This window comes from Sodiomyces alcalophilus (assembly GCF_042370955.1).
Source record: "Sodiomyces alcalophilus JCM 7366 unplaced genomic scaffold ACRALscaffold_2, whole genome shotgun sequence".
Taxonomy (NCBI): domain Eukaryota; kingdom Fungi; phylum Ascomycota; class Sordariomycetes; order Glomerellales; family Plectosphaerellaceae; genus Sodiomyces; species Sodiomyces alcalophilus.
This window is the reverse complement of record NW_027263533.1, coordinates 5,103,399-5,122,928: the sequence shown is the minus strand read 5'-3', so window position 1 is coordinate 5,122,928 and position 19,530 is coordinate 5,103,399. Positions and strand designations below refer to the sequence as shown.

General features: G+C 60.3%; 3 protein-coding genes across 3 annotated transcripts; 2 read left to right on the top strand and 1 right to left on the bottom strand.

Annotated features, from left to right (window-relative positions):
• Nucleotides 1-2,121: 2,121 nt before the first annotated feature.
• Nucleotides 2,122-3,255, top strand: ACRALDRAFT_1062007 (uncharacterized protein). The gene has a single exon (XM_071016514.1). It carries the CDS (start codon nt 2,133-2,135, stop codon nt 3,174-3,176), a length of 1,044 nt encoding a protein of 347 aa, XP_070877912.1. The 5' UTR covers nt 2,122-2,132; the 3' UTR covers nt 3,177-3,255.
• Nucleotides 3,256-4,947: 1,692 nt separating this feature from the next.
• Nucleotides 4,948-17,662, bottom strand: ACRALDRAFT_2017779 (uncharacterized protein; the record flags this gene model as incomplete). The annotated part of the gene is made up of 13 exons (XM_071019903.1): nt 4,948-4,966; nt 4,995-9,964; nt 9,998-16,268; nt 16,376-16,463; nt 16,551-16,611; nt 16,680-16,708; nt 16,772-16,843; nt 16,868-16,896; nt 16,934-17,088; nt 17,134-17,146; nt 17,187-17,496; nt 17,522-17,553; nt 17,622-17,662. The coding sequence occupies 13 exons, from the start codon at nt 17,660-17,662 to the stop codon at nt 4,948-4,950; spliced, it is 12,090 nt and encodes a 4,029-aa protein (XP_070877911.1).
• ACRALDRAFT_1062006 (uncharacterized protein) lies at nt 17,550-18,951 on the top strand. Its single transcript, XM_071016513.1, has one exon. It carries the CDS (start codon nt 17,712-17,714, stop codon nt 18,708-18,710), a length of 999 nt encoding a protein of 332 aa, XP_070877910.1. The 5' UTR covers nt 17,550-17,711; the 3' UTR covers nt 18,711-18,951.
• Nucleotides 18,952-19,530: the final 579 nt, after the last annotated feature.

Sequence of the window (19,530 nt, the reverse complement as noted above, 5' to 3'; positions counted from 1 at the left end):
ATGAGCCCAGCGTTGTAAACACTGTCGGTGTCTCTCTCGGTGTGCGAACAGGTTTCAGCACTGGTGCGCCGGTGACAGCACAACAAAATAAAAATAAAATAACAATAATAAAAGTAAAAGTAGTTGCTTGAGAATGCTGGACGTGAGATTGGCTGTGGTGAGACTGGATGACTTGGGTCGACTTTGGGCGGTAATCTCGATCAAAGGTCAAAGGATAATGAGCTCATTGGCATTGGGTAATGATTTTGGTTGCAGTGCGTTTGGTGAGCGGCCGGTTTCTGACAAAGACAGACGGCGAGTAGATGGCGGCAACGCTGTGTTGTGGTGATCACCATCACAGGTGGCTCGACAAGGCGCCGAGAGTACGTACTCGGTACTGTGGGAAGGGGAAGATTTCCGACGGTTTACGGTTTGCTGCTAGAGCGACGAAAGGAGTATCGCGTTACGGCGATGTAGATAGGCAGAAGCGCCGAGGGAGGTAAGGCTGAGCCAGTCTTCCCCAACCTCCCTCCATCCCAGCAGGTGATAATTCGGATGAAGGACGGCTGGAACAGTCGATAGGGTGAGATGATGCAGGGTGAGACGAAACCAGGAGCAGGGCCACGAAACGAAAGACATCAGCGTTGAATACGAGATGCGAGATGAAGAAACGGACAGGGGAAAGTCGGCAGCAGTTGGGACCTGGAAGGTCTAGTCGATGGCGTTCGGCGTTCCATGGCGTTCACTGGCCGGTCGGCTGACGAGAAGCGGTGGGCTTGACTTGGAGGCAATGGAATCGAAGTCGGCGCAAAGTGTAAATCAACCCTTGTGGTCATTCAACGGCGAGACTTCCGGTGGTAAAGGTAAGATGGTGAGATGCAGAATGTCAGAGACGAAGACGAGGCGACTACCAAGGGAATGAACGTTGAGCACCATGACAGACGCAAGTCATGTTGAGTTGCGAGACGAGGAGGGACGAGGAGGGACGAGGACGAGGACGAATAGACGCAATGGCAGACAATGAAGACGCGGCAACTGTGCTGCTTCTTTGGTTCTTGTGCAGTTCATCGATCTGAGGCCGGGAGACTCATCACCAGTCACCACAGGACCCTGGATGAACAACAGAAGACTGGACGACCAATCTTGTGGAGATGTAGACGAGACTGGAGAATGGTTAGCAGGCGGACCAGACGTGATAGCAAGGACGTGGAGATGGGTGTTCGTACCAGAGGAGATGGTGAGGATGTAGGAGGAAAGAATTAAGAGTGACGGTGACGACGAGAAGATACGACAGTGAAAGGTCAGTGTTCGGACTGTATACACACTGTGGCAGGATTGACGATGAGTAATCAGGACGCGGTACGTATTCTCTGCCACGGCACTGACGGCAGGCACCACTTCATGTGTCAGAACGAAAGAGACACTGTACGTACCGAAAACGGTGTGTTCATCGAATACACCAGTGTACATGCGAATACCTAATGAGGCCCGTTATTCCGACTGTACCATTTGGTTATTCCGACTGTAGTTCCAATCAGACCCAATCTTCCTACTACCTTATCGATCTATATCTTTAATTTACGTCGTCAATCTACGTCGTCAATCTACGTCGTCAATCTACGGAATAGGAGGCGGCGCGTTCGTTATCTTATCATAGGAATAAGATAGCCGTGGGCGTGGGCGTGGGCGGCGTGGATGTGGACGCACCTGGACGTGGAAGAGGAAGAGGCACTGCTGCTATTAGCTTCGATCGAACTGATGAGCTTATCCATTAATACAACGCAATTGATCCGAGCGATCAAATTGATCAACTTATCAAAGAACGTTGGAGACCGTAGCTACGAAGTACTGTATTGGTATTCCGAAGGGTCTATCTATATATGTGTGAACTACAGTCGGAATAACCAAGTGGTACAGTCGGAATAACGGGTCTCTACCTAATACAGAGATAGAGTCTCTGCGGAACTATAGGGGGGAAAAGGGGAAAACAAACGTAGAAGAAGTACCTACGTTGTACACATCTGAATGATGTACTTTGACGATAAGACTCGAAAAAGTGGGGCTACTTCGTAGCGCAATAAGCATCATCTCAGCCCGTCATGATGAGCTCTGGACCATCTTCTCCCACCACCACCACCACCGCCACCACCACCATGGCATCTATTCCGCCCATAGTGAGCACTGCTCCTCCCGATGAGCCGCCCCCGTCTTACGAAGAGGCCGTGGGGTCTTCAAACCACGCTCCCTTACGACCCATCCCCGGACCTTCGTCTCCCCAACCAACGCCGTCGCGACTGCGCCCACCGTCGCACCATGCCCGCGCAGAATCATCACCGCCGTCCCTCCAAACGAACCCGACCCTAGCACCCGCAAATGCCAGAAGACACTCGCCATACCCTGCCTACCAGAATGAGTACAGCCGGGCGACATCGTCCTCTTCCTCCTCAGCCCAACCACACCCCACTCCGAACCCACAAGCCGGAAAGTATTCCCCCATCCCGCGCCAGTTCCCTCCCGCCTTCAACGTCTACCGCCTCCCGTTTAGCAACGACATGATCCTCGGCGAACATCCGTCCAAACCCATCTACGCCCTCGAAATCCGCGGCGACGTCGGTTACAACCTGCAGCTCATCCTCCACTCGGGGCCGACCATGGCGCACCCTCCGCTCGCCACGCTCGAGGACCCCCCGTCGTTCGGCCAGCACCAGAGCCTCCTCGTGCGGCTCCCGCCATCGACGTTCCCCGGCGCCCCGCCCGTGGTGGCGCTGGACACGGTCCTCGAGTTTCCGCGGGTCAAATTCGAGTTTTCCATCGAGACGGGCATCGGCAGCAGCGGGGGGCGGGTGCCGATGGAACCGTTCGAGTGGCGCGTGAGCCGGGGCGACGCGGTGGCGAGCCTGGGCGGAGCGGGGTACGGGTGGAAGCTGGTGCGGATGGTGGACGGGCCGCCGGCGGGGAGCGGGCGGGACGAGTGGGCGAGGCGCATCGCGACGACGGGGAGCGACGGGTTCGAGGTGGTGGCGGCGGTGGCGGAGACGGCGTCGCTGTTGAGCCATAGCAAGGTGCTGCGGTTTGGGTTCTTTGGCACGGGGAATTCGGGGCTGCTGGGCGAGCGGTGGGCCATTATGGCGGTGATGACGGCGTTGGGGGTATTTCAGCGGCATCACCGGTCTGCGAGGCGACGGGGGTGGACGTAGTTTTGAGTATTCACGTATTATATGGTATTCCCATTTTGGATCGTATCTTACCAAGTGGTGCGTGCCAATGGCTTTACTTTATCTTGATGTGGCTTAGCCAAACTGGCGGTTATCAGTTGCCCGTGCCCTGCGGACCGACCCTCTTCTTTTTTTCCCTTTTCATTCCCGACAGCATCGCAAAACACAAAAACAAAACAAAACAAAACAAAACACCCATTACCACCGCCATGAAGCAAGACGGCGCCTCCGGCAGTCCCATCGAAGGACTGTCGGTCGAGCTCGTGCAAATGATCCTCTCCGAGCTACCAGACGCCGCATCGCTGCAAGCAGCCGCGCTGTCGTGTCCGCTCTTCTATTCCGCCTTCCTCGGCGCAGAAGAGTCCATCACGACGCGCGTGCTGTTCAACGAGATCGATCCCGGCGTGACGCCCGAAGCCCTGATCGCATTCGAATCCTCCATGTTGACGCCGCATGACATGGATCCCGACAGCCAGGACAACGTCATGATCTTTGTCGAGGAATTCCTCTTCGAGAGGATGCCGCCGCCCGAGTTTCTGTGTCTAGAGGACGCGCTTGAAGTGGGCCGGTTCCATACCAATGTCGAGGCCCTGGCCGACATGTTCATCAGGGAAGCCTTTGCCCAGCAGCCCCTGAGCCGCTCGACCACGGGCGTGACGCGCCAGGAGAGATGTCGCGTCGAGCGCGCATTGTACAGGTTCGAAATATACTGCAACCTCTTCCGCGCATCGGAAGAAGAGGAGCCGCCCTTGATCTACATAGACCAGCACCAGCTCTTCTTTGTGCATTTTGCGCCCTGGGAGCATGAGCAGCTTGGCTGTATTTACGACTTTCTCGTGCGCATCGTTCAACCAGGTGAGTTCCCAGATGCGCTCCACTGCGTGTACTCGCGAATGCTCACGGGAAAGAAAACAGCCTTCAATGACGTCGCAGAGCACGACGTTGCCTGGGGCGCATCGCGTACCGAGTTTGGCAACAGAATGGACTTGCCGGCCATCCAGCATATCCTCTCCCTCGGCCTGGCGAAGCTGCATCAAATCGCCCTGGCAAAGACATACGAGGAACGCCGCCGGCTGCTATACTTCCCCTTCCACCCGCCACTCAACGATTGTTTCCTCTACGAAGGCCTGCAAGACATCTGCGAAGGCTACGACGACGTCACCCTCGAGGACCTGACACCCGAGACCGAACCCATCAGCCTGAAGCAGCCGTTCTTCGCCGATCCCGACCCCGGCCCGTCCGATGCCTGGCGATGGGCCTACCGGGAAGAAAGCTGGACGAATTGGGTCTACCTAGAAGACCGCCAGACTCTGCGCAAGTGGGGGTATGTCATGTGGGACCGGTCGCGCTTGGAAGAGGCCGGCATCTTCGAGGAGCCGTGGGGGGATACGGGGCGCTGGGTCGATGCGCCGGAGGACGAGGAAGACATTGCGCGGCACCGAGACTACATGGAACGGTCGTGGGAGGCGAGGGAGAGGATTGAGAGGAACGGCGGCAGTGGCTGGTGGAGTTTTGACGATGAATCCAAGGTGAGATGGCAACCTGGACATGTTCGAAATTTGTCAATGTGAGCTGTCAGAGTTCCAGCAGGATCGGCGAGGATGGTAAGTCGACATGTGCTCACCGGCAAAAGAGATGGTTCTAACAAGTGGACTAGGAAGAAATCACTTATATTGCCTCGATATCATGAATGTGAGAACGAACCCAGTGTTACTGACTCCTTTCAAAACATGAACTCCTCAACTCCCAACCGTCATAACAAAACCATGATACTATTCACAACTCCACCCTGCCGCTCACTCCTCCAGCCGCGCACACATGGAGCGCACTTGCTCCGACACATGAACCCACGTAAAGTGAGTCCCCTTCAGCGGAACCACCTCCACCGCATCCCGGTCCACATACACATCCAGATTGTTCAGCGCCGACGCAGCGTACCAGCGGAACAGCTTCATCTTGGTCGGCGTCCCGTCCTGATCATTGGTCTCGGTCGCCTTGAACAGAATCACCCTGTCGGTACCCTCGCGGACCGTCTTGAAGCTCTCGGGCGCCGGCTGGTACACATCGTAGATGGGATCCAAGATGGACCCCCCCTCATGCCCAATGGCCCTGGTGGCCGCCGGAATGTCAAAGTACGGATCAATCAGCGCCAGCGTGGCCACGCGCTCGCCCGTCGACGTCAGTCGCTTGGCCGCCTCGAGCGCCAGGATACCGCCGAAGCTCCACCCGAGGATGTGGTACGGCCCCTCGGGCTGGAACGACCGGATGTGCGCCAGGTAGTACGTCGCCAGCTCCTCCATGGTGCGCAGCGTCTTCTTCTCGCGGTAGTGGTTGTTGAACACCACCAGGTTGCGGTGCGGGAGGCCCTGCACCAGGTTGTGGAAGTAGCTCTCCGCGCCGCCCTCGCCCGGCGGGAGGAGGAACAGCGGCGCCCCCTTGCGCGACGCGCCCTCGAACACAAAGTACGGCGTAAAGTCCAGGTCCGGGTCCGACGGCGCCGGCGCCTGGAAGTCGGGGTTTGCGGTGGCCTCGACGAGCGCGCCGAGCGTCTGCTCCACGGCGCCGATGAGCTCCGACGCGGATGCGCCAAACTCCCGCGCGCAGCTCATGTCGATGGACAACTGCCCGTCCACGACCGCAAAGGTGAAATCCACCACCGACGACGAACTGCGCCCCGCGTCCTCGGCCGCCGTGCACAGCCCGTGCGGGAACTCGTCTTTTCCGAGGGCGAGGTCCCACTCTCCCGCTCTCGGCCGGCCTCCCTGATCCAGACGGCCGAGGTAGTTGACGCTCACCCCCGGGAGGGCGCCCTGGCCGAGGTACCCGTACGCGAGACCGTAGCCGACGCCGTTGTTCGGCACCTTTTCCATCGCCAGCTTGACGTCGACCACGCCCTGCGCGGGATCCACCACCTTGGGGATCTCAAAGGGGTACATGCTCGTGAACCAGCCAACCGTGCGGCTCACGTCCATCGAGGAGGATCCGCTCGTGTCCTCGCGCCCGTGGCCTTCGACGGTGACGACGGTCGGCGCCTTGTCGCCCAGGACCTTTTGCATCGCGCTGCCCACCGCCGTGAGGAGGATGTCGTGCATGCCGGCGTTGAGGGCCACGCAGCTCTGGCGGAGGGACGCCGTGTCCTGTTCCGAAAGCCTCTTCTCGAAAGTCGTCGCGTCGCCGAGCGTGGTCGGCAGGGTCAGCGGGCTCTGGGCGACCTTGGCCCGGGTGGCGTTCCAGTACGCCCGCTCGGAGAGCGGCATGGCGTAGTCTTCGACCGCCAGCGCCCACTGCTTGACGCTGCCGGTCTTCGGACCGGGATCGTTGCCGTTGTAGAGCGTCTGCAGGTCCGCGAGGAGAATGTTCCAGCTGACCGTGTCGACGAGGAGGTGGTGCAGCGCGAACCAGACGCGCGCCGAGCCGTCCTCGTAGCCGTGGAGGTAGGCGACGGCATATAGCGGTCCTTGCTCTAGGTCGAACTTGGACTGGAGGTCCGAGAGGGCCCGGACAATGTCGTTCCGGTCCTTGAAGCTCGCGACGTCCATCTCCTCCAGCGTGGGAGCGGGACAATCCAGGGGGAACGTCTGGACAAACTCCCCGCCGTCCTCACCACGCTTCAGCCTCATTCGCATCACGTCATGTCGCTCCTGCAGCAGCTTCAGGGACGCGCGCAGCTTGTCGACCGAAAGACCCGGCGTGCGCATCGTGAAGCAGTGGTTCCAGTACCCGGGACGCTGCAGCGGCTTGGCCAGGAACCAGCGCTGGATGGGAAGCAGCGGCGCGTCGCCCTCGACAACGCCCTGCTCGGCCTGCGCAACCACTCCGTTGGTCTCCTTGATCGTCTCCTTGACCCCCAGCACGTTCTCGCACAAGCTCCGCACCGTCCGGTGGAGGTAAATGTCCTTGACGGTGACCCTGCGCTCCAGGACCCGGTAGATGTCGCCCACCAGCCGCAACGACGAGATGCTGTCGCCGCCCCGCGCAAAGAGGTCGTCGTCGATGCCGCACTCGTCGACGCCCAGGGTGGACGCCCACAGCTGGCACATCTTGACCTCGAGTTCGTTCCGCGGCCCGACGTGGGACGCCGGGCTGGCCTCCTCCGTCATGGCGAGCTGCTTGACGTCGAGCTTGCCGTTGACCGTCACGGGGAGCGATCCTTCCAGACGGTGGATCTGGCTCGGAATCATGTACGGCGGGATGCTGTCGCGCAGACGGTCCCGAATGTCCGACGGGGTATGCGACTCGCCGTCCTGGACGGTGAAGTAGCACGACAGCGAGCTGATGACGCGAGACGCCGGGTCGTCGCGATCGAACCGGGGGACCACGGCGGCCTCCTTGACGCCCGGGATGGCCAGCATGGCGTCGCGCACCTCGGAGAGCTCGATGCGGAACCCGCGCAACTTGACCTGCTGATCGCGTCGGCCCAGGAACTCGAGATGCCGGTTTCCGCGGAACCGCACAATGTCGCCCGTCTTGTAGAGCAGCTGGCCCGACTGGAAGGGGTTCGGGATGAACCGTTCTCTCGTCAGGTCGTCCTGGTTGAGGTAGCCCCGTGCCAAGCACTCGCCGCCGAGGTAAAGCTCGCCCACGGCATTCAGGGGCACGCGCTCCTGCCGGTCATTGAGGACGTAGACGTGCGTCCCGGGGAGGTCGTCCTGCAGCGCCTTGGTAAACGGCGCATCGCCCGTAAAGGTCGTGACAATGTTGTACACGGTGGTCTCGGTAACACCGTAGGCGTTATTAATAGGACCGTCGAACCCGGCGCGCATGGCCTCGAACTGGCTCACGTGGAACTCCTCGCCAGCGGCGGTGACCATGCGGAGGTGAGGCAGGCGGGAGAGCTGGATCTGCTGCAGCACGGAGGGCGTCCCGCTGAGGTAGGTCAGCTGTTCGGCGTCGGCGATGGCGTAGAATGCCTCGTGCGTCAGACCCTCCTCGGGCGGGAACACGAGCTTGTTGCCGCTGAGGAAGCTGAGGGCGAACTGCTCGATGGAAAAGTCAAAGACGTAGTTGGACACGAAGAGGACGGCGTGGGACCCGTTGGATGCGCCGAAATACCGGTCGACCACGGCGTTGCGGAACTGCACCACGCTCTTCTGTTCCACCAGGACGCCCTTTGGTTTGCCCGTGGTTCCGGACGTGTAGATGATGTACGCCAGGTCGGAGGGATCCTGCGCCGGGGCGGTAACGTCTCGCTTCTCCTGTGTCTCGAGCGCCTCGATGGTCTGCGGGTCGTCCATGGCCAGCGTGGACACGCTGGCGGGAATCTCCAGTCCCTGGGCATGCTCCGTCGATGTGATCAGCAGTCGAGCGCCGGCATGCTGCAAGATGTACTCGATTCTCTGCCGGGGGTAGCTCGGGTCCATAGGGACGTAGGCGGCGCCGACCTTCCAGACCGCCAGGATGATGACCACCATGTCGATGCTCTTGTCGAGGAGCAGGGCAACGCGATCACCTGGCCCAATGCCGAGAGAGGACATCCAGACGGCCAGGGTGTTTGCGCGGGCGTTGGTTTCAGAGTAGGACAGCCTGGTAGTGCCGTCTGCGAGGGCGATACGATCAGGTGCGGCGGCGACTTGGGCTTCGAACAGCTGGCCGAGGGTCTGGCACGATTCGCCGTTGGTGGATGGCGCCACGCCGTTGACTTGCTGCACTTGTTCCTGGCTCGAGAGCTCCGAGAGCATCGTCTCAGGGGTGCTGTGCGCCATTCGTCGAAGGAGGTGGTGGAACGTATCCAGGAACCCCTGAATGGTCTCGGCATCGAAGAGGCTGGTGGCATAGTTGAAGTTGATCTTGAGCGACGACGTGCTCTCCCGGACCGTGGCATTGAGGTCAAACTTGGCCACGGACGGCAGAGCAGACGGGGGAACATATTCCTGGACAAGAGGACCGTCGGCGTTGGACGCGTCGGAAAGCACCGACTCCCAGTTGAAGACGGTCTGCACCACGGGATGTCGGCTCGGGTCGTGCTGCACGTGCAAAAGCTTGGTGATGTCCTGGAACGGCAGGTCTTTATGGACCTGGGCATCCAAAAACTCCTTGTGCACCGCCTGGATCAGCCCGTGCATGTCCGAGTCGACCATGTTCACGCGCAGGGGGAGCAGGTTGACGAAGAAGCCGACCACCGACTCGAAATCGGCGTGGGTGCGGTGGGCCACGGGGATGCCCACGGTGACGTCCCGCTGGTTGGTGTAGACGTTGAGGAGCAGGAAGTAGGCCGTGATGACGACGGTGTACAGGCTGGTGCCCTCGGCCTTGGCCAGCGCCCTCAGCTTGCTGGTGATGTCCTCGTCGATGCAAACGTCGAGGTCGTGGCCGGTGTAGTCGAACTGGGACGGCCGGGGCCTGTCGGTGACAAGGTACGAGGGCTCCAGGTCGCTGAGCTTGCGGAGCCAGTAGTCGGCCAGCTCGCGGCGGCGCTGGTCGTCCCGCAGCGTCTTCCGGTGCTCCAGGGCGTACTCCTTGTACTGGACGCGGAGGACCGGCAGGCTGGCGGCCGTCTTGTGGCCCATGTGCACGGCGTAGAACTCGCCGAGGTCCCTCTCGAAGATGTCCCACGACCAGGCGTCGAATGCAAGGTGGTGGAAGACGATGCTGGCGTACGACGAGGTCGACTCGGAGACCTGGTATAGGCGCACGTGAATAGGGACATCGCTGTCAAGGGCAAAGGCATGCTCGACCGTCTCGGCCATCTTGTCGTGCATCCGGCTCTCGGAATCCAGGCGAAGCACCTCGACCTGGAACAGCCGCTGGGCTTCCTCCGCCTCGAGGATCTTCTGGCAGTGTCTCTGGCTAAGCGTCGGCCTGACGATCAAGGTCCGGAGCGCCTCGTGGCGAGCGACGACATCCCGGAAGGCCTTCTCCAGCGCCTCGAGAGACACACCGTCGCGGAGCTTCAGCTGGAGCGAGATGTTGTAGGCATGGTCGTTCTCGCTCTGGTCAAACTCGTGGATGAAAACCAGTCTCTCCTGGGCCGGCGACACGGGGATATACTCGACCGAATCGTCCTTCCGGACCCCTCCCGCCGCCGCGCCGTCGACCGACTTGTCCTTGCCCTTGGTGATGAGATGCGCCAGGGCCTCGATGGTCGGGTGGCTGAACAAATCACTAACACTCACCGACACGCCAAACGCCTTGGTGGCCGCAAAGGAGAGCCTGGTGCTCTTGAGACTGTCGCCGCCGAGACTGAAGAAGCTGTTGTAGATTCCGATGCCGGCCAGGGGAATGCCGAGCAGCTCGGACCAAATCTCGGCGAGGGTCCGCTCCGCCTCGGTCCGCGGCGCCACCTTGTCCTCCTCCACAAACTCGCCGGGGTCCGGGAGTGCCCGGGCGTTGAGCTTGCCGCTGACCGTCACGGGAATCTCGTCCAGCGGCACCAGCTGCGCCGGCACCATGTAATCCGGCAGCTTGGTGTGCATGAAGCGCCGGATCATCTGGCCCGAGAGGGGCGCGGCCGAGACAAAGTAGCCGACGAGGTACTTTTGCCCGTCGCTCTCGCGGTCCTTGGCGATGACCACCGACTGCTCGACCTCCGGGTACGACGACAGGACGGCCTCAATCTCGCCGAGCTCGATCCGCTGCCCGCGAATCTTGACCTGGAAATCGTTCCGGCCGAGGTACTCGACCTCGCCCTCGCCGTCGGGGGTCTGGATCCACCGCACCAGGTCGCCCGTCCTGTACATGCGCGCGTTCCGGCCCTCCCGCTTCTCCTGCTCCGTCTGGAACGGGTTAGGCGGGAACCGCTCCGACGCCAGGTCGGGACGGTTGTGGTACCCGCGGCCCACGCCGTCGCCGCCGAGGAACAGCTCGCCCACGGCCCCGATGGGGACGCGCTTCATGTCGTCGTTCAGCACGTAGCTCCGGCTGTTGTCCACCTGCTTGCCGATACTCTTGTCCGTCCTCCGCTCCGGGAAGGGGTACAGGCGCTTGTGGGTGGTGATGGAGACTTCGGTCGGCCCGTACCCGTTGATGACGAGCCCCGGGAACGTCTCGCGGATCTTGTCAAAGACGGGCTCGCTAAAGGCCTCGCCAACGCAGTCGATCCGTCGGAGATGGGCGTGGAACCGGTCAAACTCGTACATGGAGATGACGGACGGCGTGCCCGAGAGGTACGTGACGCGGTTCGTCTCCATGTACTTGTACAGCCTCTCCTTGTCGCCGCGCATCTCGTCGTTGAGGACCACGAGGGTCTGGCCGTTCAGCAGAGCGTCGGTCATTTGCTCGACAAAGTGGTCAAACACGTAGTTGGAAAAGGAGAGGATCACTTCGTCGTCGGTATCCCGTAGTCCGAAGATGCGGGCCAGCGACGTGGCCAGGTTCACAACGCCGTGGTGCTCGATCATGACGCCCTTGGGGAGGCCCGTCGTGCCGGAGGTGTACATAATGTAGGCGAGGTCGGCGGGCGTGCAGCTCGACACCGGATGCACGGGGCTCGGCGGCAGGCGAGGGGCGAGGTCGGACGGGATCAGGGGCAGCTGGCCCTTGGTGAGGGCACGCAGGCGGTCCAGGTGAGGAGGGTCCGCGATGACGGCCAAGGAGGCGGTGTCTTCGATGAGATACTGGATGCGCTGGTCGGGATACCTCGGGTCGATGGGCACGTAGGCCGACCCCGTCTTCCACACGGCGAGGATGCTCGTGATCATGTGCTCGCTCTTGTCCATGACCAGGGCCACCAGCTTGTTGGGCCGCAGCGAAGGCGCCTCGCGGAGGAGATGGTACGCCAGCGCATTGGCGCGGCTGTTGAGCTCCCTGTACGTCAGCCGGACGTCCTCGTACACCACGGCGATCTTGTCGGGCTTCTGCTGCACCTCGGCCTCGAACACGGCGTGCAGCGTGGCGCTGGGGTACTCGGCGTCGGTGGCGTTCCACTTGTCGAGGAGGGTGATCTGGCTCGAAGAGATCAACTCGAGGCTGCGGATCGGCGCGTGCATGTTCTCCGTGATGGCGCGGAAGGTGTCGCGGACCGTTTGCAGCAGGCCCTCGATCGACTCGTCGGCGAACAGCTCGCTGGCGTAGCAGAGGGTAAAGGAGCACCGGTCGTTCCCGTCCAAGTCTTCCTGCGCAATGACCGCCAGCGGGTAGCTGAGCTTCTCCGAGCCGCCCTGGACCGTGTACTGGAGCCTCTCGCGGTGTAGGTCGCGCCGCGACGTGTCCAGGTTGGGGTAGTTCTCCAGGACGAACAGCGAGTCGAAGAGGCCGTGCTTCAGGTCATCCTGCTGCAGACGTCCCAGCTCGACGTTGCCCCTGGAGTTCATCGCGTTGACCTGGCCCTGCACGTGGGCGATGGCCTCCAGCGCCGTCATGTCCCTGCAATGGACGTGGTCGTAAATCAGGGGCAGCGTGTTGATGAACAGGCCGACGGCATGCTCGATGCCGTCCACCGGCAGGTGACGACCCGAGATGGTGGTGCCGGTGATGGTATGGGTGCCGCCTCCGTACGAATGGAGGACGAGATGCCAGACCAGCTGCAAGACGGAATGGAGCGTGATGCCCCGGCTGTCGAGTTCTTGCTTTGCGTCGAGGCTCAGGGACTTGCCCCAGGGGAGGTCGATGGACTGCTGCCTCTGCTCCTTGATCTGGTCGTAGTTGGCCAGGGGCACCTTGTAGCGGCTGGCTTCGTTGAGGAGCGAGTTCATGTCGCACCGCTCCTCGATCATGCTGGTCTGCTCGGCCCAGAAGCCCAAGTGGTCGTCTCGGTGGGCCTGGAGGTACTGCTGGCCCTGGAGGTAGGTCATGTCCTCCTCGACCTCATCGGCGCTTTGGATCGCCCCGTCCGCCAGGTCGAGGTAGGCCTGGTGGACGTACTCGAAGAGCAACGGCAGACTCCATCCGTCCAGGATGGCGTGGTGACAGCTGAACAGGCACTTGGATCTCTCGTCCGGCAAGAGGAAGAGGTACAGTCGGATCAGGGGACCCTCGTCGAGACGGTAGGCACGCGTATGGTCGTCGTTTTGCGTCTCGTCCAGCATCTTCTGCCGCGCCGCTTCGTCTCGGATGTCCCGCCAGTCGAATACCTGCCAAGTGGCCATGGGGTCTGGGTTGATGACCTGCATCACCTCGGCTTCCCACGTGAAGCGCAGCCGCAGGGCCGGGTGCTGCCGTTGCACCCTCTCCCAGGCGGCCTGATAACGCGCCTCGTCCAGGGCCACCTGGTAGTGGAGGAGGGACTGCATGATGTAGGCGGCGTTGGACCGGTCCGTCTTGAGCGAATGGTAAACGAACCCTTGCTGCAGGCTGTTGGCCAGGTAGTTGCGGCTGTCGCCGTGACCGTTCACACCGTTGGTGATGCCGTTCGCGACAGGCTCCGTAGACGGCTTGCTCTCCAGCAGCTCGGCCATCTCCTGCAGCGTCTTCGCCCGGAAGACCTCCTCGAGGGTGATAGTCCGGCCCAGCTGCTGCCTCACCCGGGCGATCAGCTGGATACAGGCGATACTGTGGCCGCCGAGGCGGAAAAAGTTGGACGCGAGCCCGATCCCCCCGGCCGGAATCAACAACACGTCGGCCCAGATGCCGGCCAGCCGGTTCTCGAGCTCGGTCCTCGTCCTCTGGTCCGCCGGTTCAGCAGCCGCCGCAGACGACGGCGACGGCGCCGCCTCGACGGCCGGAAGGGCACGGAGATCGGCCTTGCCGTTGATGGTGACGGGGATCTGGTCAAGCTGCACCAGCCTGGTAGGGATCATGTAGCGGGGCAGCTTGGTCTCGAGGAACATGAGCAGGTCGTTCTCGTCCAGCGACTGCTCGTCGCACACAAAGTACCCCACGAGATGGTCCTGGTCCGTCTCCTGGCCCCCCTGGCCGATCAGCTTCTTCGACACGACGATGCTGGTCCGGACACGGCCACCGGGGTACATGGCCAGCGTCGACTCGATCTCGCCCGGCTCGATACGGATACCGCGCAGCTTGATCTGGAAATCGGCCCGGCCCAGGTACTCGACCTCGCCGTTGGGCAGCCAGCGCGCCAGATCGCCCGTCTTGTACATCAGGGCGTTGAGGCCCAGCTCGCGCTCCTTGGCCGTCTGGTAGCGGTTGGGGATGAACTTTTCCCGGGTGAGGTCCTCCCGGTTCAGGTACCCCTTGGAAATGCCCAGGCCGCCGATGTGAAGCTCGCCCGTGACGCCGATGGGCACCCTCTTGAGGTTGGCGTCCAGGACGTAGCACTTGACGTTGCGCACAGGCCGGCCGAGGCTGGTATCTTTCCGCTGGGACGTCGGCTCGAAGATGTTGAGGGCCGTGACGAAGGCCGACTCGGTGAAGCCGTATTCGTTCAGGATGCGGGCCTTGAACCGACGCCGGAGGGCCTCGTACCGCGCCTCCGTCAGGTTCTCACCGACGAGGATCATGCGCTTGAGAGAAGGACACGCGGTGAAATCGTACTCCTGCAACACCGACGCCGTCCCGTTGATGTAGGTGACCTTGTGCTTCTGGATAAACGGGATCAAGACGTCGGGGTCGAACTTTTCGTCGTCGCCGATAATGGCGAGCTGGTTCCCCGTCGTCAGGGCCATGAGCATCTGACGGACAAAGGGCTCGAAGACGTAAGCCGAGAAGAGCATCACCACCTCGTCCTCTTGTCCGGCGACGCCGTACCGCGCGGCGAGGTCCGTGATGCTGTTGACCACGCTGGTATGTTCCTTGCGGATGCCCTTGGGGAACCCCGTGGTGCCAGAGGTATAAGTGACGTATGCGAGCTGTTTGCTGTGGAGGGGCAGATGGGTCAGGTTCTCGGACGAGGCGGGCTGCTGCGCATCCTGTTCCTGGGCCCTCTGCAGCTCGAGGGATTCCATCAGAGGCTCAATGGCAACGATGCGGAGATCGCGGCCCTCGGCGATCTGGTCCCGCAACCGAGCGACGTGCCTCTCGCTGGCAATCACGACGCGGACCTGGGTATCGTCCAGCACGAACCGCACGCGGTCGTCCGGATAGGCCGGGTCGATGGGCACGTGAGCGGCGCCGGACTTCCACACGCCCAGGATGGTGGTGACCATCTTGTCGCTCTTGTCGAGGAACAAGCCGACGAGCTGCTCCGGCTCGATGCCCATGGTGCCGGAAAGATGGCGCGCCAGCCGGTTCGCCCGCGCGTTGAGCGTCTTGTAGGTGACGCGTTTTGGGCCGAAGAGGAGGGCCACGTCGTCGCCACGACGCGCGGCCACGTCCTCGAACAAGTGGTGCAGTCTCTTATCCGCTGGGTAGTCGCCGTCCGTGTTGTTCCACTCGTCCAGCTGGGCGACCTGCTCGGCCGGGAGGAGCTCAATGTCCGCCAGCGGTAGGGAGGGCTCCAGGGTGGCGGCTAGCAGGGTGCGGAGCGAGCCGAGGAAGCTGTCGATGACGGGCTCGTCGAAGAGGCTGGGGGGGTATCGCAGGGAAAACGTCCACTGGCTGTCCCCGAGCCCTACGCGGAGGACCAGGGGGAAGGAGGGATCGCTGGGAAGCGATGCAGAGTCGCTGTCGTCAAACACGACCATGAAATCGACGAGTTCGGACTTGACAAGGTCGCCCGTCGCCACGGGGACCAGGGGCTTCTCGCCCTGAGAGTCCAAGGATCCGAGTTGGGATAAGGCCGAGTCGACCGTCTGGTTCTCCCCATGTTCCGCGACAGAGGGGACCACCAGGAACGGTGTCGTTGGCGAATCGGGTTGCCGAGCTTGTGAGACGAGTGCTGCGACGACAGTGTGGGAGCCGTTTCCGTGGCCCTTGAGCATCTGATGCACGGCAAAAAGCACCAGGGACTTGGCATCCAGATTCCTCTGGGAGCAGACACTGTCCAGGGAAGGGATGAGGTCATCCGAGAGGACGACGGTAGAGCACCGCGTGGGCGTCTGGGCCGAGACATCGGCGTCGGACCCGTTGCTCTGGCTCACTGACACTCCGGTGGACGCCAGCTGGTACGACACCGGCTGCAGACTCAGGCCACTGAGATCACATCGTTCTGGGAAGCTGGGAACCGCCTCCTTCCACCGTTCCAGGGCCGCGGGACCAATCCAGCAGTCTGGGACGGGCAGTGGGGTGCTTTCTGCTTCGGCGTGTTTGCCGTGGATGATGCCTTTGGGATCCTGTAAGGCGTCATTTTGTTTGTGGGGTGGACTGTGGATAGGGGGTGGTAACATCAGTAATCATGCTTCTTATTCCAACGTCGCATCTTTGCTTTTTTTCGGAAAGGGAAAAGATCATCCACCGTTACTTGAGCTTACCTGTTGACAGAAGCACCGTTTGTTCCGTTTAGTCCGTTCGTCTTGGAGTGCTCCATGTCTTTTTCGTTGTACGATGGGAAAGAAGGGGCTCAAAAGCCGGATGAGAGGGGGGGGAATGGGAGGTAAGTGAGCAAGCAAGACGCGGATTGTTCAGTCCTTCAAGTCAATGGACGACAATGGTGACAGGGGTGTCTTTTTTTCTTGATCAATTCTCGTTCTGCATACGTCTTATAGTGCTACAGAAGTCGAGGGCATAACGAACAGGGAGAAGGCAAAAGAATAGGGAATAGAATATCCGCGAGACGTCTGACCAAAACGCGGCAAGGGGGCCCCCTCGAGCATGCTCACTGCGTTAGATCCCGGATCCCGGCCGGCTCTAGGTCCGGCTTCGGCCACGTTCAAGCATATGGCCCATGTCCCGTTTCCAGGAGAGGGGTTCCATGGATCGCGACTGCAGCGTATGCTGCTCTAGAGTGCATCTGTGACTCTGACTGGATGCTGCCGGTTCTCTGGAAACATCGCTTACGACACGACGCACAGCGTACGTCACGTACATACCCATGTCGTACTATAGTCGCGCCATTATTCGATATCCAGATGCAGAGACTGAAGCGGAGAAGGGATGTGCAGGCGGCAGCCGATTCTTGGAAAGGAAAGTATGGAGTTGGATATTGGGTCCTGGAGACACGGGATAGGGGCGATGGGATCATGGCCTATCAACCCCTACGTTGCCCATCAGCGCGGCAGGGAAATGTAACCTTGCGGCTGGGTCTACGATGTACGTCAAGGAGGGGCAGTTCTAGCCCTTCACATGAGCCTATGGCCCCATGTGAACGCGCTTTCTGGCGGCGGCATGGCTCCGAGTTCCAGCACTGGCAGTTGAGGGGATATGGGGTGTCTATGTCGGTCCCAAGATATCAACGTTTCTCTGTTGTACATCGCTAAGTGCTTGTGGTTTGCCATGAATGCCACCCGAGATCGAGAGGGGGAGGGGAGGTGGAGTGGGAGAAGAGTAGGAGAGTGGGAGAGTGGGAGGAGGGGGAGGACGAGGAGGGGGAGATCCCAGTGGCAAGCCAGATGCCAAATCTGGACGATGCAGTGAGAGAGATTTAGGGACAGCGCTGAAGATTCGTGTATTTAATGCACTATTTGATCGACCGGACCTGGTGCCCATCACCCTTTGCTTTGTCCATCACTTTCCAACCTCTATTACATTACCCCTATTCTTTCGAAAAACAGTCTTCACTGTCTGCCATACACCTTTTCTTCCTCTTCCTGGCACGGCATTCAACACCTCTATACACACACACTCACTCTTTACCGCCTCTCTCCCACAATGGGTTCTGTTCCTGTAGCCAACGTCCCCCGGATTGACGTCTCTCCCCTCTTTGGAGACGACAAGGAGGCAAAGCTCCGGGTGGCCAAGCAGATCGACGAGGTCTCGCGGGGCACAGGATTCTTCTACGCCGTCAACCACGGCGTCGACCTGCCGGGGCTCTCCAGAAACACGGCCAAGTTTCACCAGGAGATCACCGACGACGAGAAATGGGAGCTTGCCATTCGCGCCTATAACAAGGAACACCAGTCGCAGGTCCGCTCTGGCTACTACCTGTCGATTCCGGGCAAGAAGGCCGTCGAGTCCTTCTGCTACCTCAACCCCTCGTTCACCCCGGACCACCCCCGCATCGCCAACCCGACCCCCATGCACGAGGTGAACGTGTGGCCCGACGAGAAGAGACACCCCGAGTTCCGCCCCTTTGCCGAGAAGCACTACTGGGATGTCTTTGGCGTGTCCGAGGCGCTGCTGCGCGGGTACGCCCTGGCCCTGGGCAAGGAGGAGGACTTTTTCACGCGCCACTTCCGCCGCGACACCACCCTCTCGTCCGTGGTGCTGATCCGCTACCCTTACATCGAGGACTACCCCATCCCCGCCATCAAGATCGCCGATGATGGCGAGAAGCTCAGCTTCGAGTGGCACGAGGACGTCTCCCTCATCACGGTCCTGTACCAATCCGACGTGCAGAACCTGCAGGTCAAGACGCCGCAGGGGTGGCAGGACATCGAGGCCGACGATTCGGCTTTCCTCGTCAACTGCGGCACCTACATGGCCCACATCACCCACGACTACTACCCTGCGCCCATCCACCGCGTCAAATGGGTCAACGCCGAGCGCCAATCCTTGCCGTTTTTCGTCAATCTCGGCTGGGAGGATACCGTGAAGCCCTGGCACCCCGGCTCCGAAGGCAAGGCGGAGGAGGAGAACCCGGCTGTTTCATATGGCGAGTATCTGACTGGCGGGTTGGCGGGTCTGATCAAGAAGAATGGACAGACTTAGAGTACGTTGTAATGTCGCATTCTATCTGGGGCTATTTATACGGCTGTGGGGGTGGGGTGGGAATAGGAGAAAAGGGGGCGGGGGGCGGGTACCACGTACGGACCGCACGGGAGGAATGAGTTTGGGTGCTGAATGGATTCGTTGTACTTGTACAACGTAACGTATGCAACATACCAGCTCAATACAAAGTACAATATACATACTTACAACGTACACGTACTTAGTACGTAGATACAGTCATCCATATGTACTTCGTACGCTGTACCCCCCGTGACCCAGTCCAATGTAGGCGCTAGCCACGGCGCAAGCCGTAGGATTCGGCAACTCAAGTTTATTCCAACGGCAGCATGCGTTGTATGTGCAACGTGCACCCCCCCTTCGTTTCTACTGATTAATATTAGAGACATTTTATTGCATCCTGCGCATCAGTTTCCGAATATGCACGCTGTATCTCGGTGTCCGGAAGCGGCACACTAGCGCTGCTGTATGTTGTAGGCTGCTGCCGAGTACCAATAGAGTCTTGTACATTATACCTTACAACCATGTCAGATGTATACAACGTTGTACTTTAGGGTGGCAAAGTAAGGCCCTAGGACTGGGAAGGGTCTATACGAATACGTTGTTTCGTACTCGGCCGTCGGTATATCTCTATGTACACGTGTACATATACCTATAGGTACATACTTAGTACGTTGTGAGCGGCCTTCTTTCTTTAAGCACACGGTTGAATATAATTTTATATTATTTAATAAATTAAGAGTATTAACATCAACGTACTGTTTCTACTATAGGTACTCTATAGAATATTTTACGTTAAATA

What these genes read in the sequence shown, in the direction of transcription:
- ACRALDRAFT_1062007 (XM_071016514.1), top strand. Translation starts at nt 2,133, where the DNA reads ATGGCATCTATTCCGCCCATAGTGAGCACTGCTCCTCCCGATGAGCCG.
- ACRALDRAFT_1062006 (XM_071016513.1), top strand. Translation starts at nt 17,712, where the DNA reads ATGGGTTCTGTTCCTGTAGCCAACGTCCCCCGGATTGACGTCTCTCCC.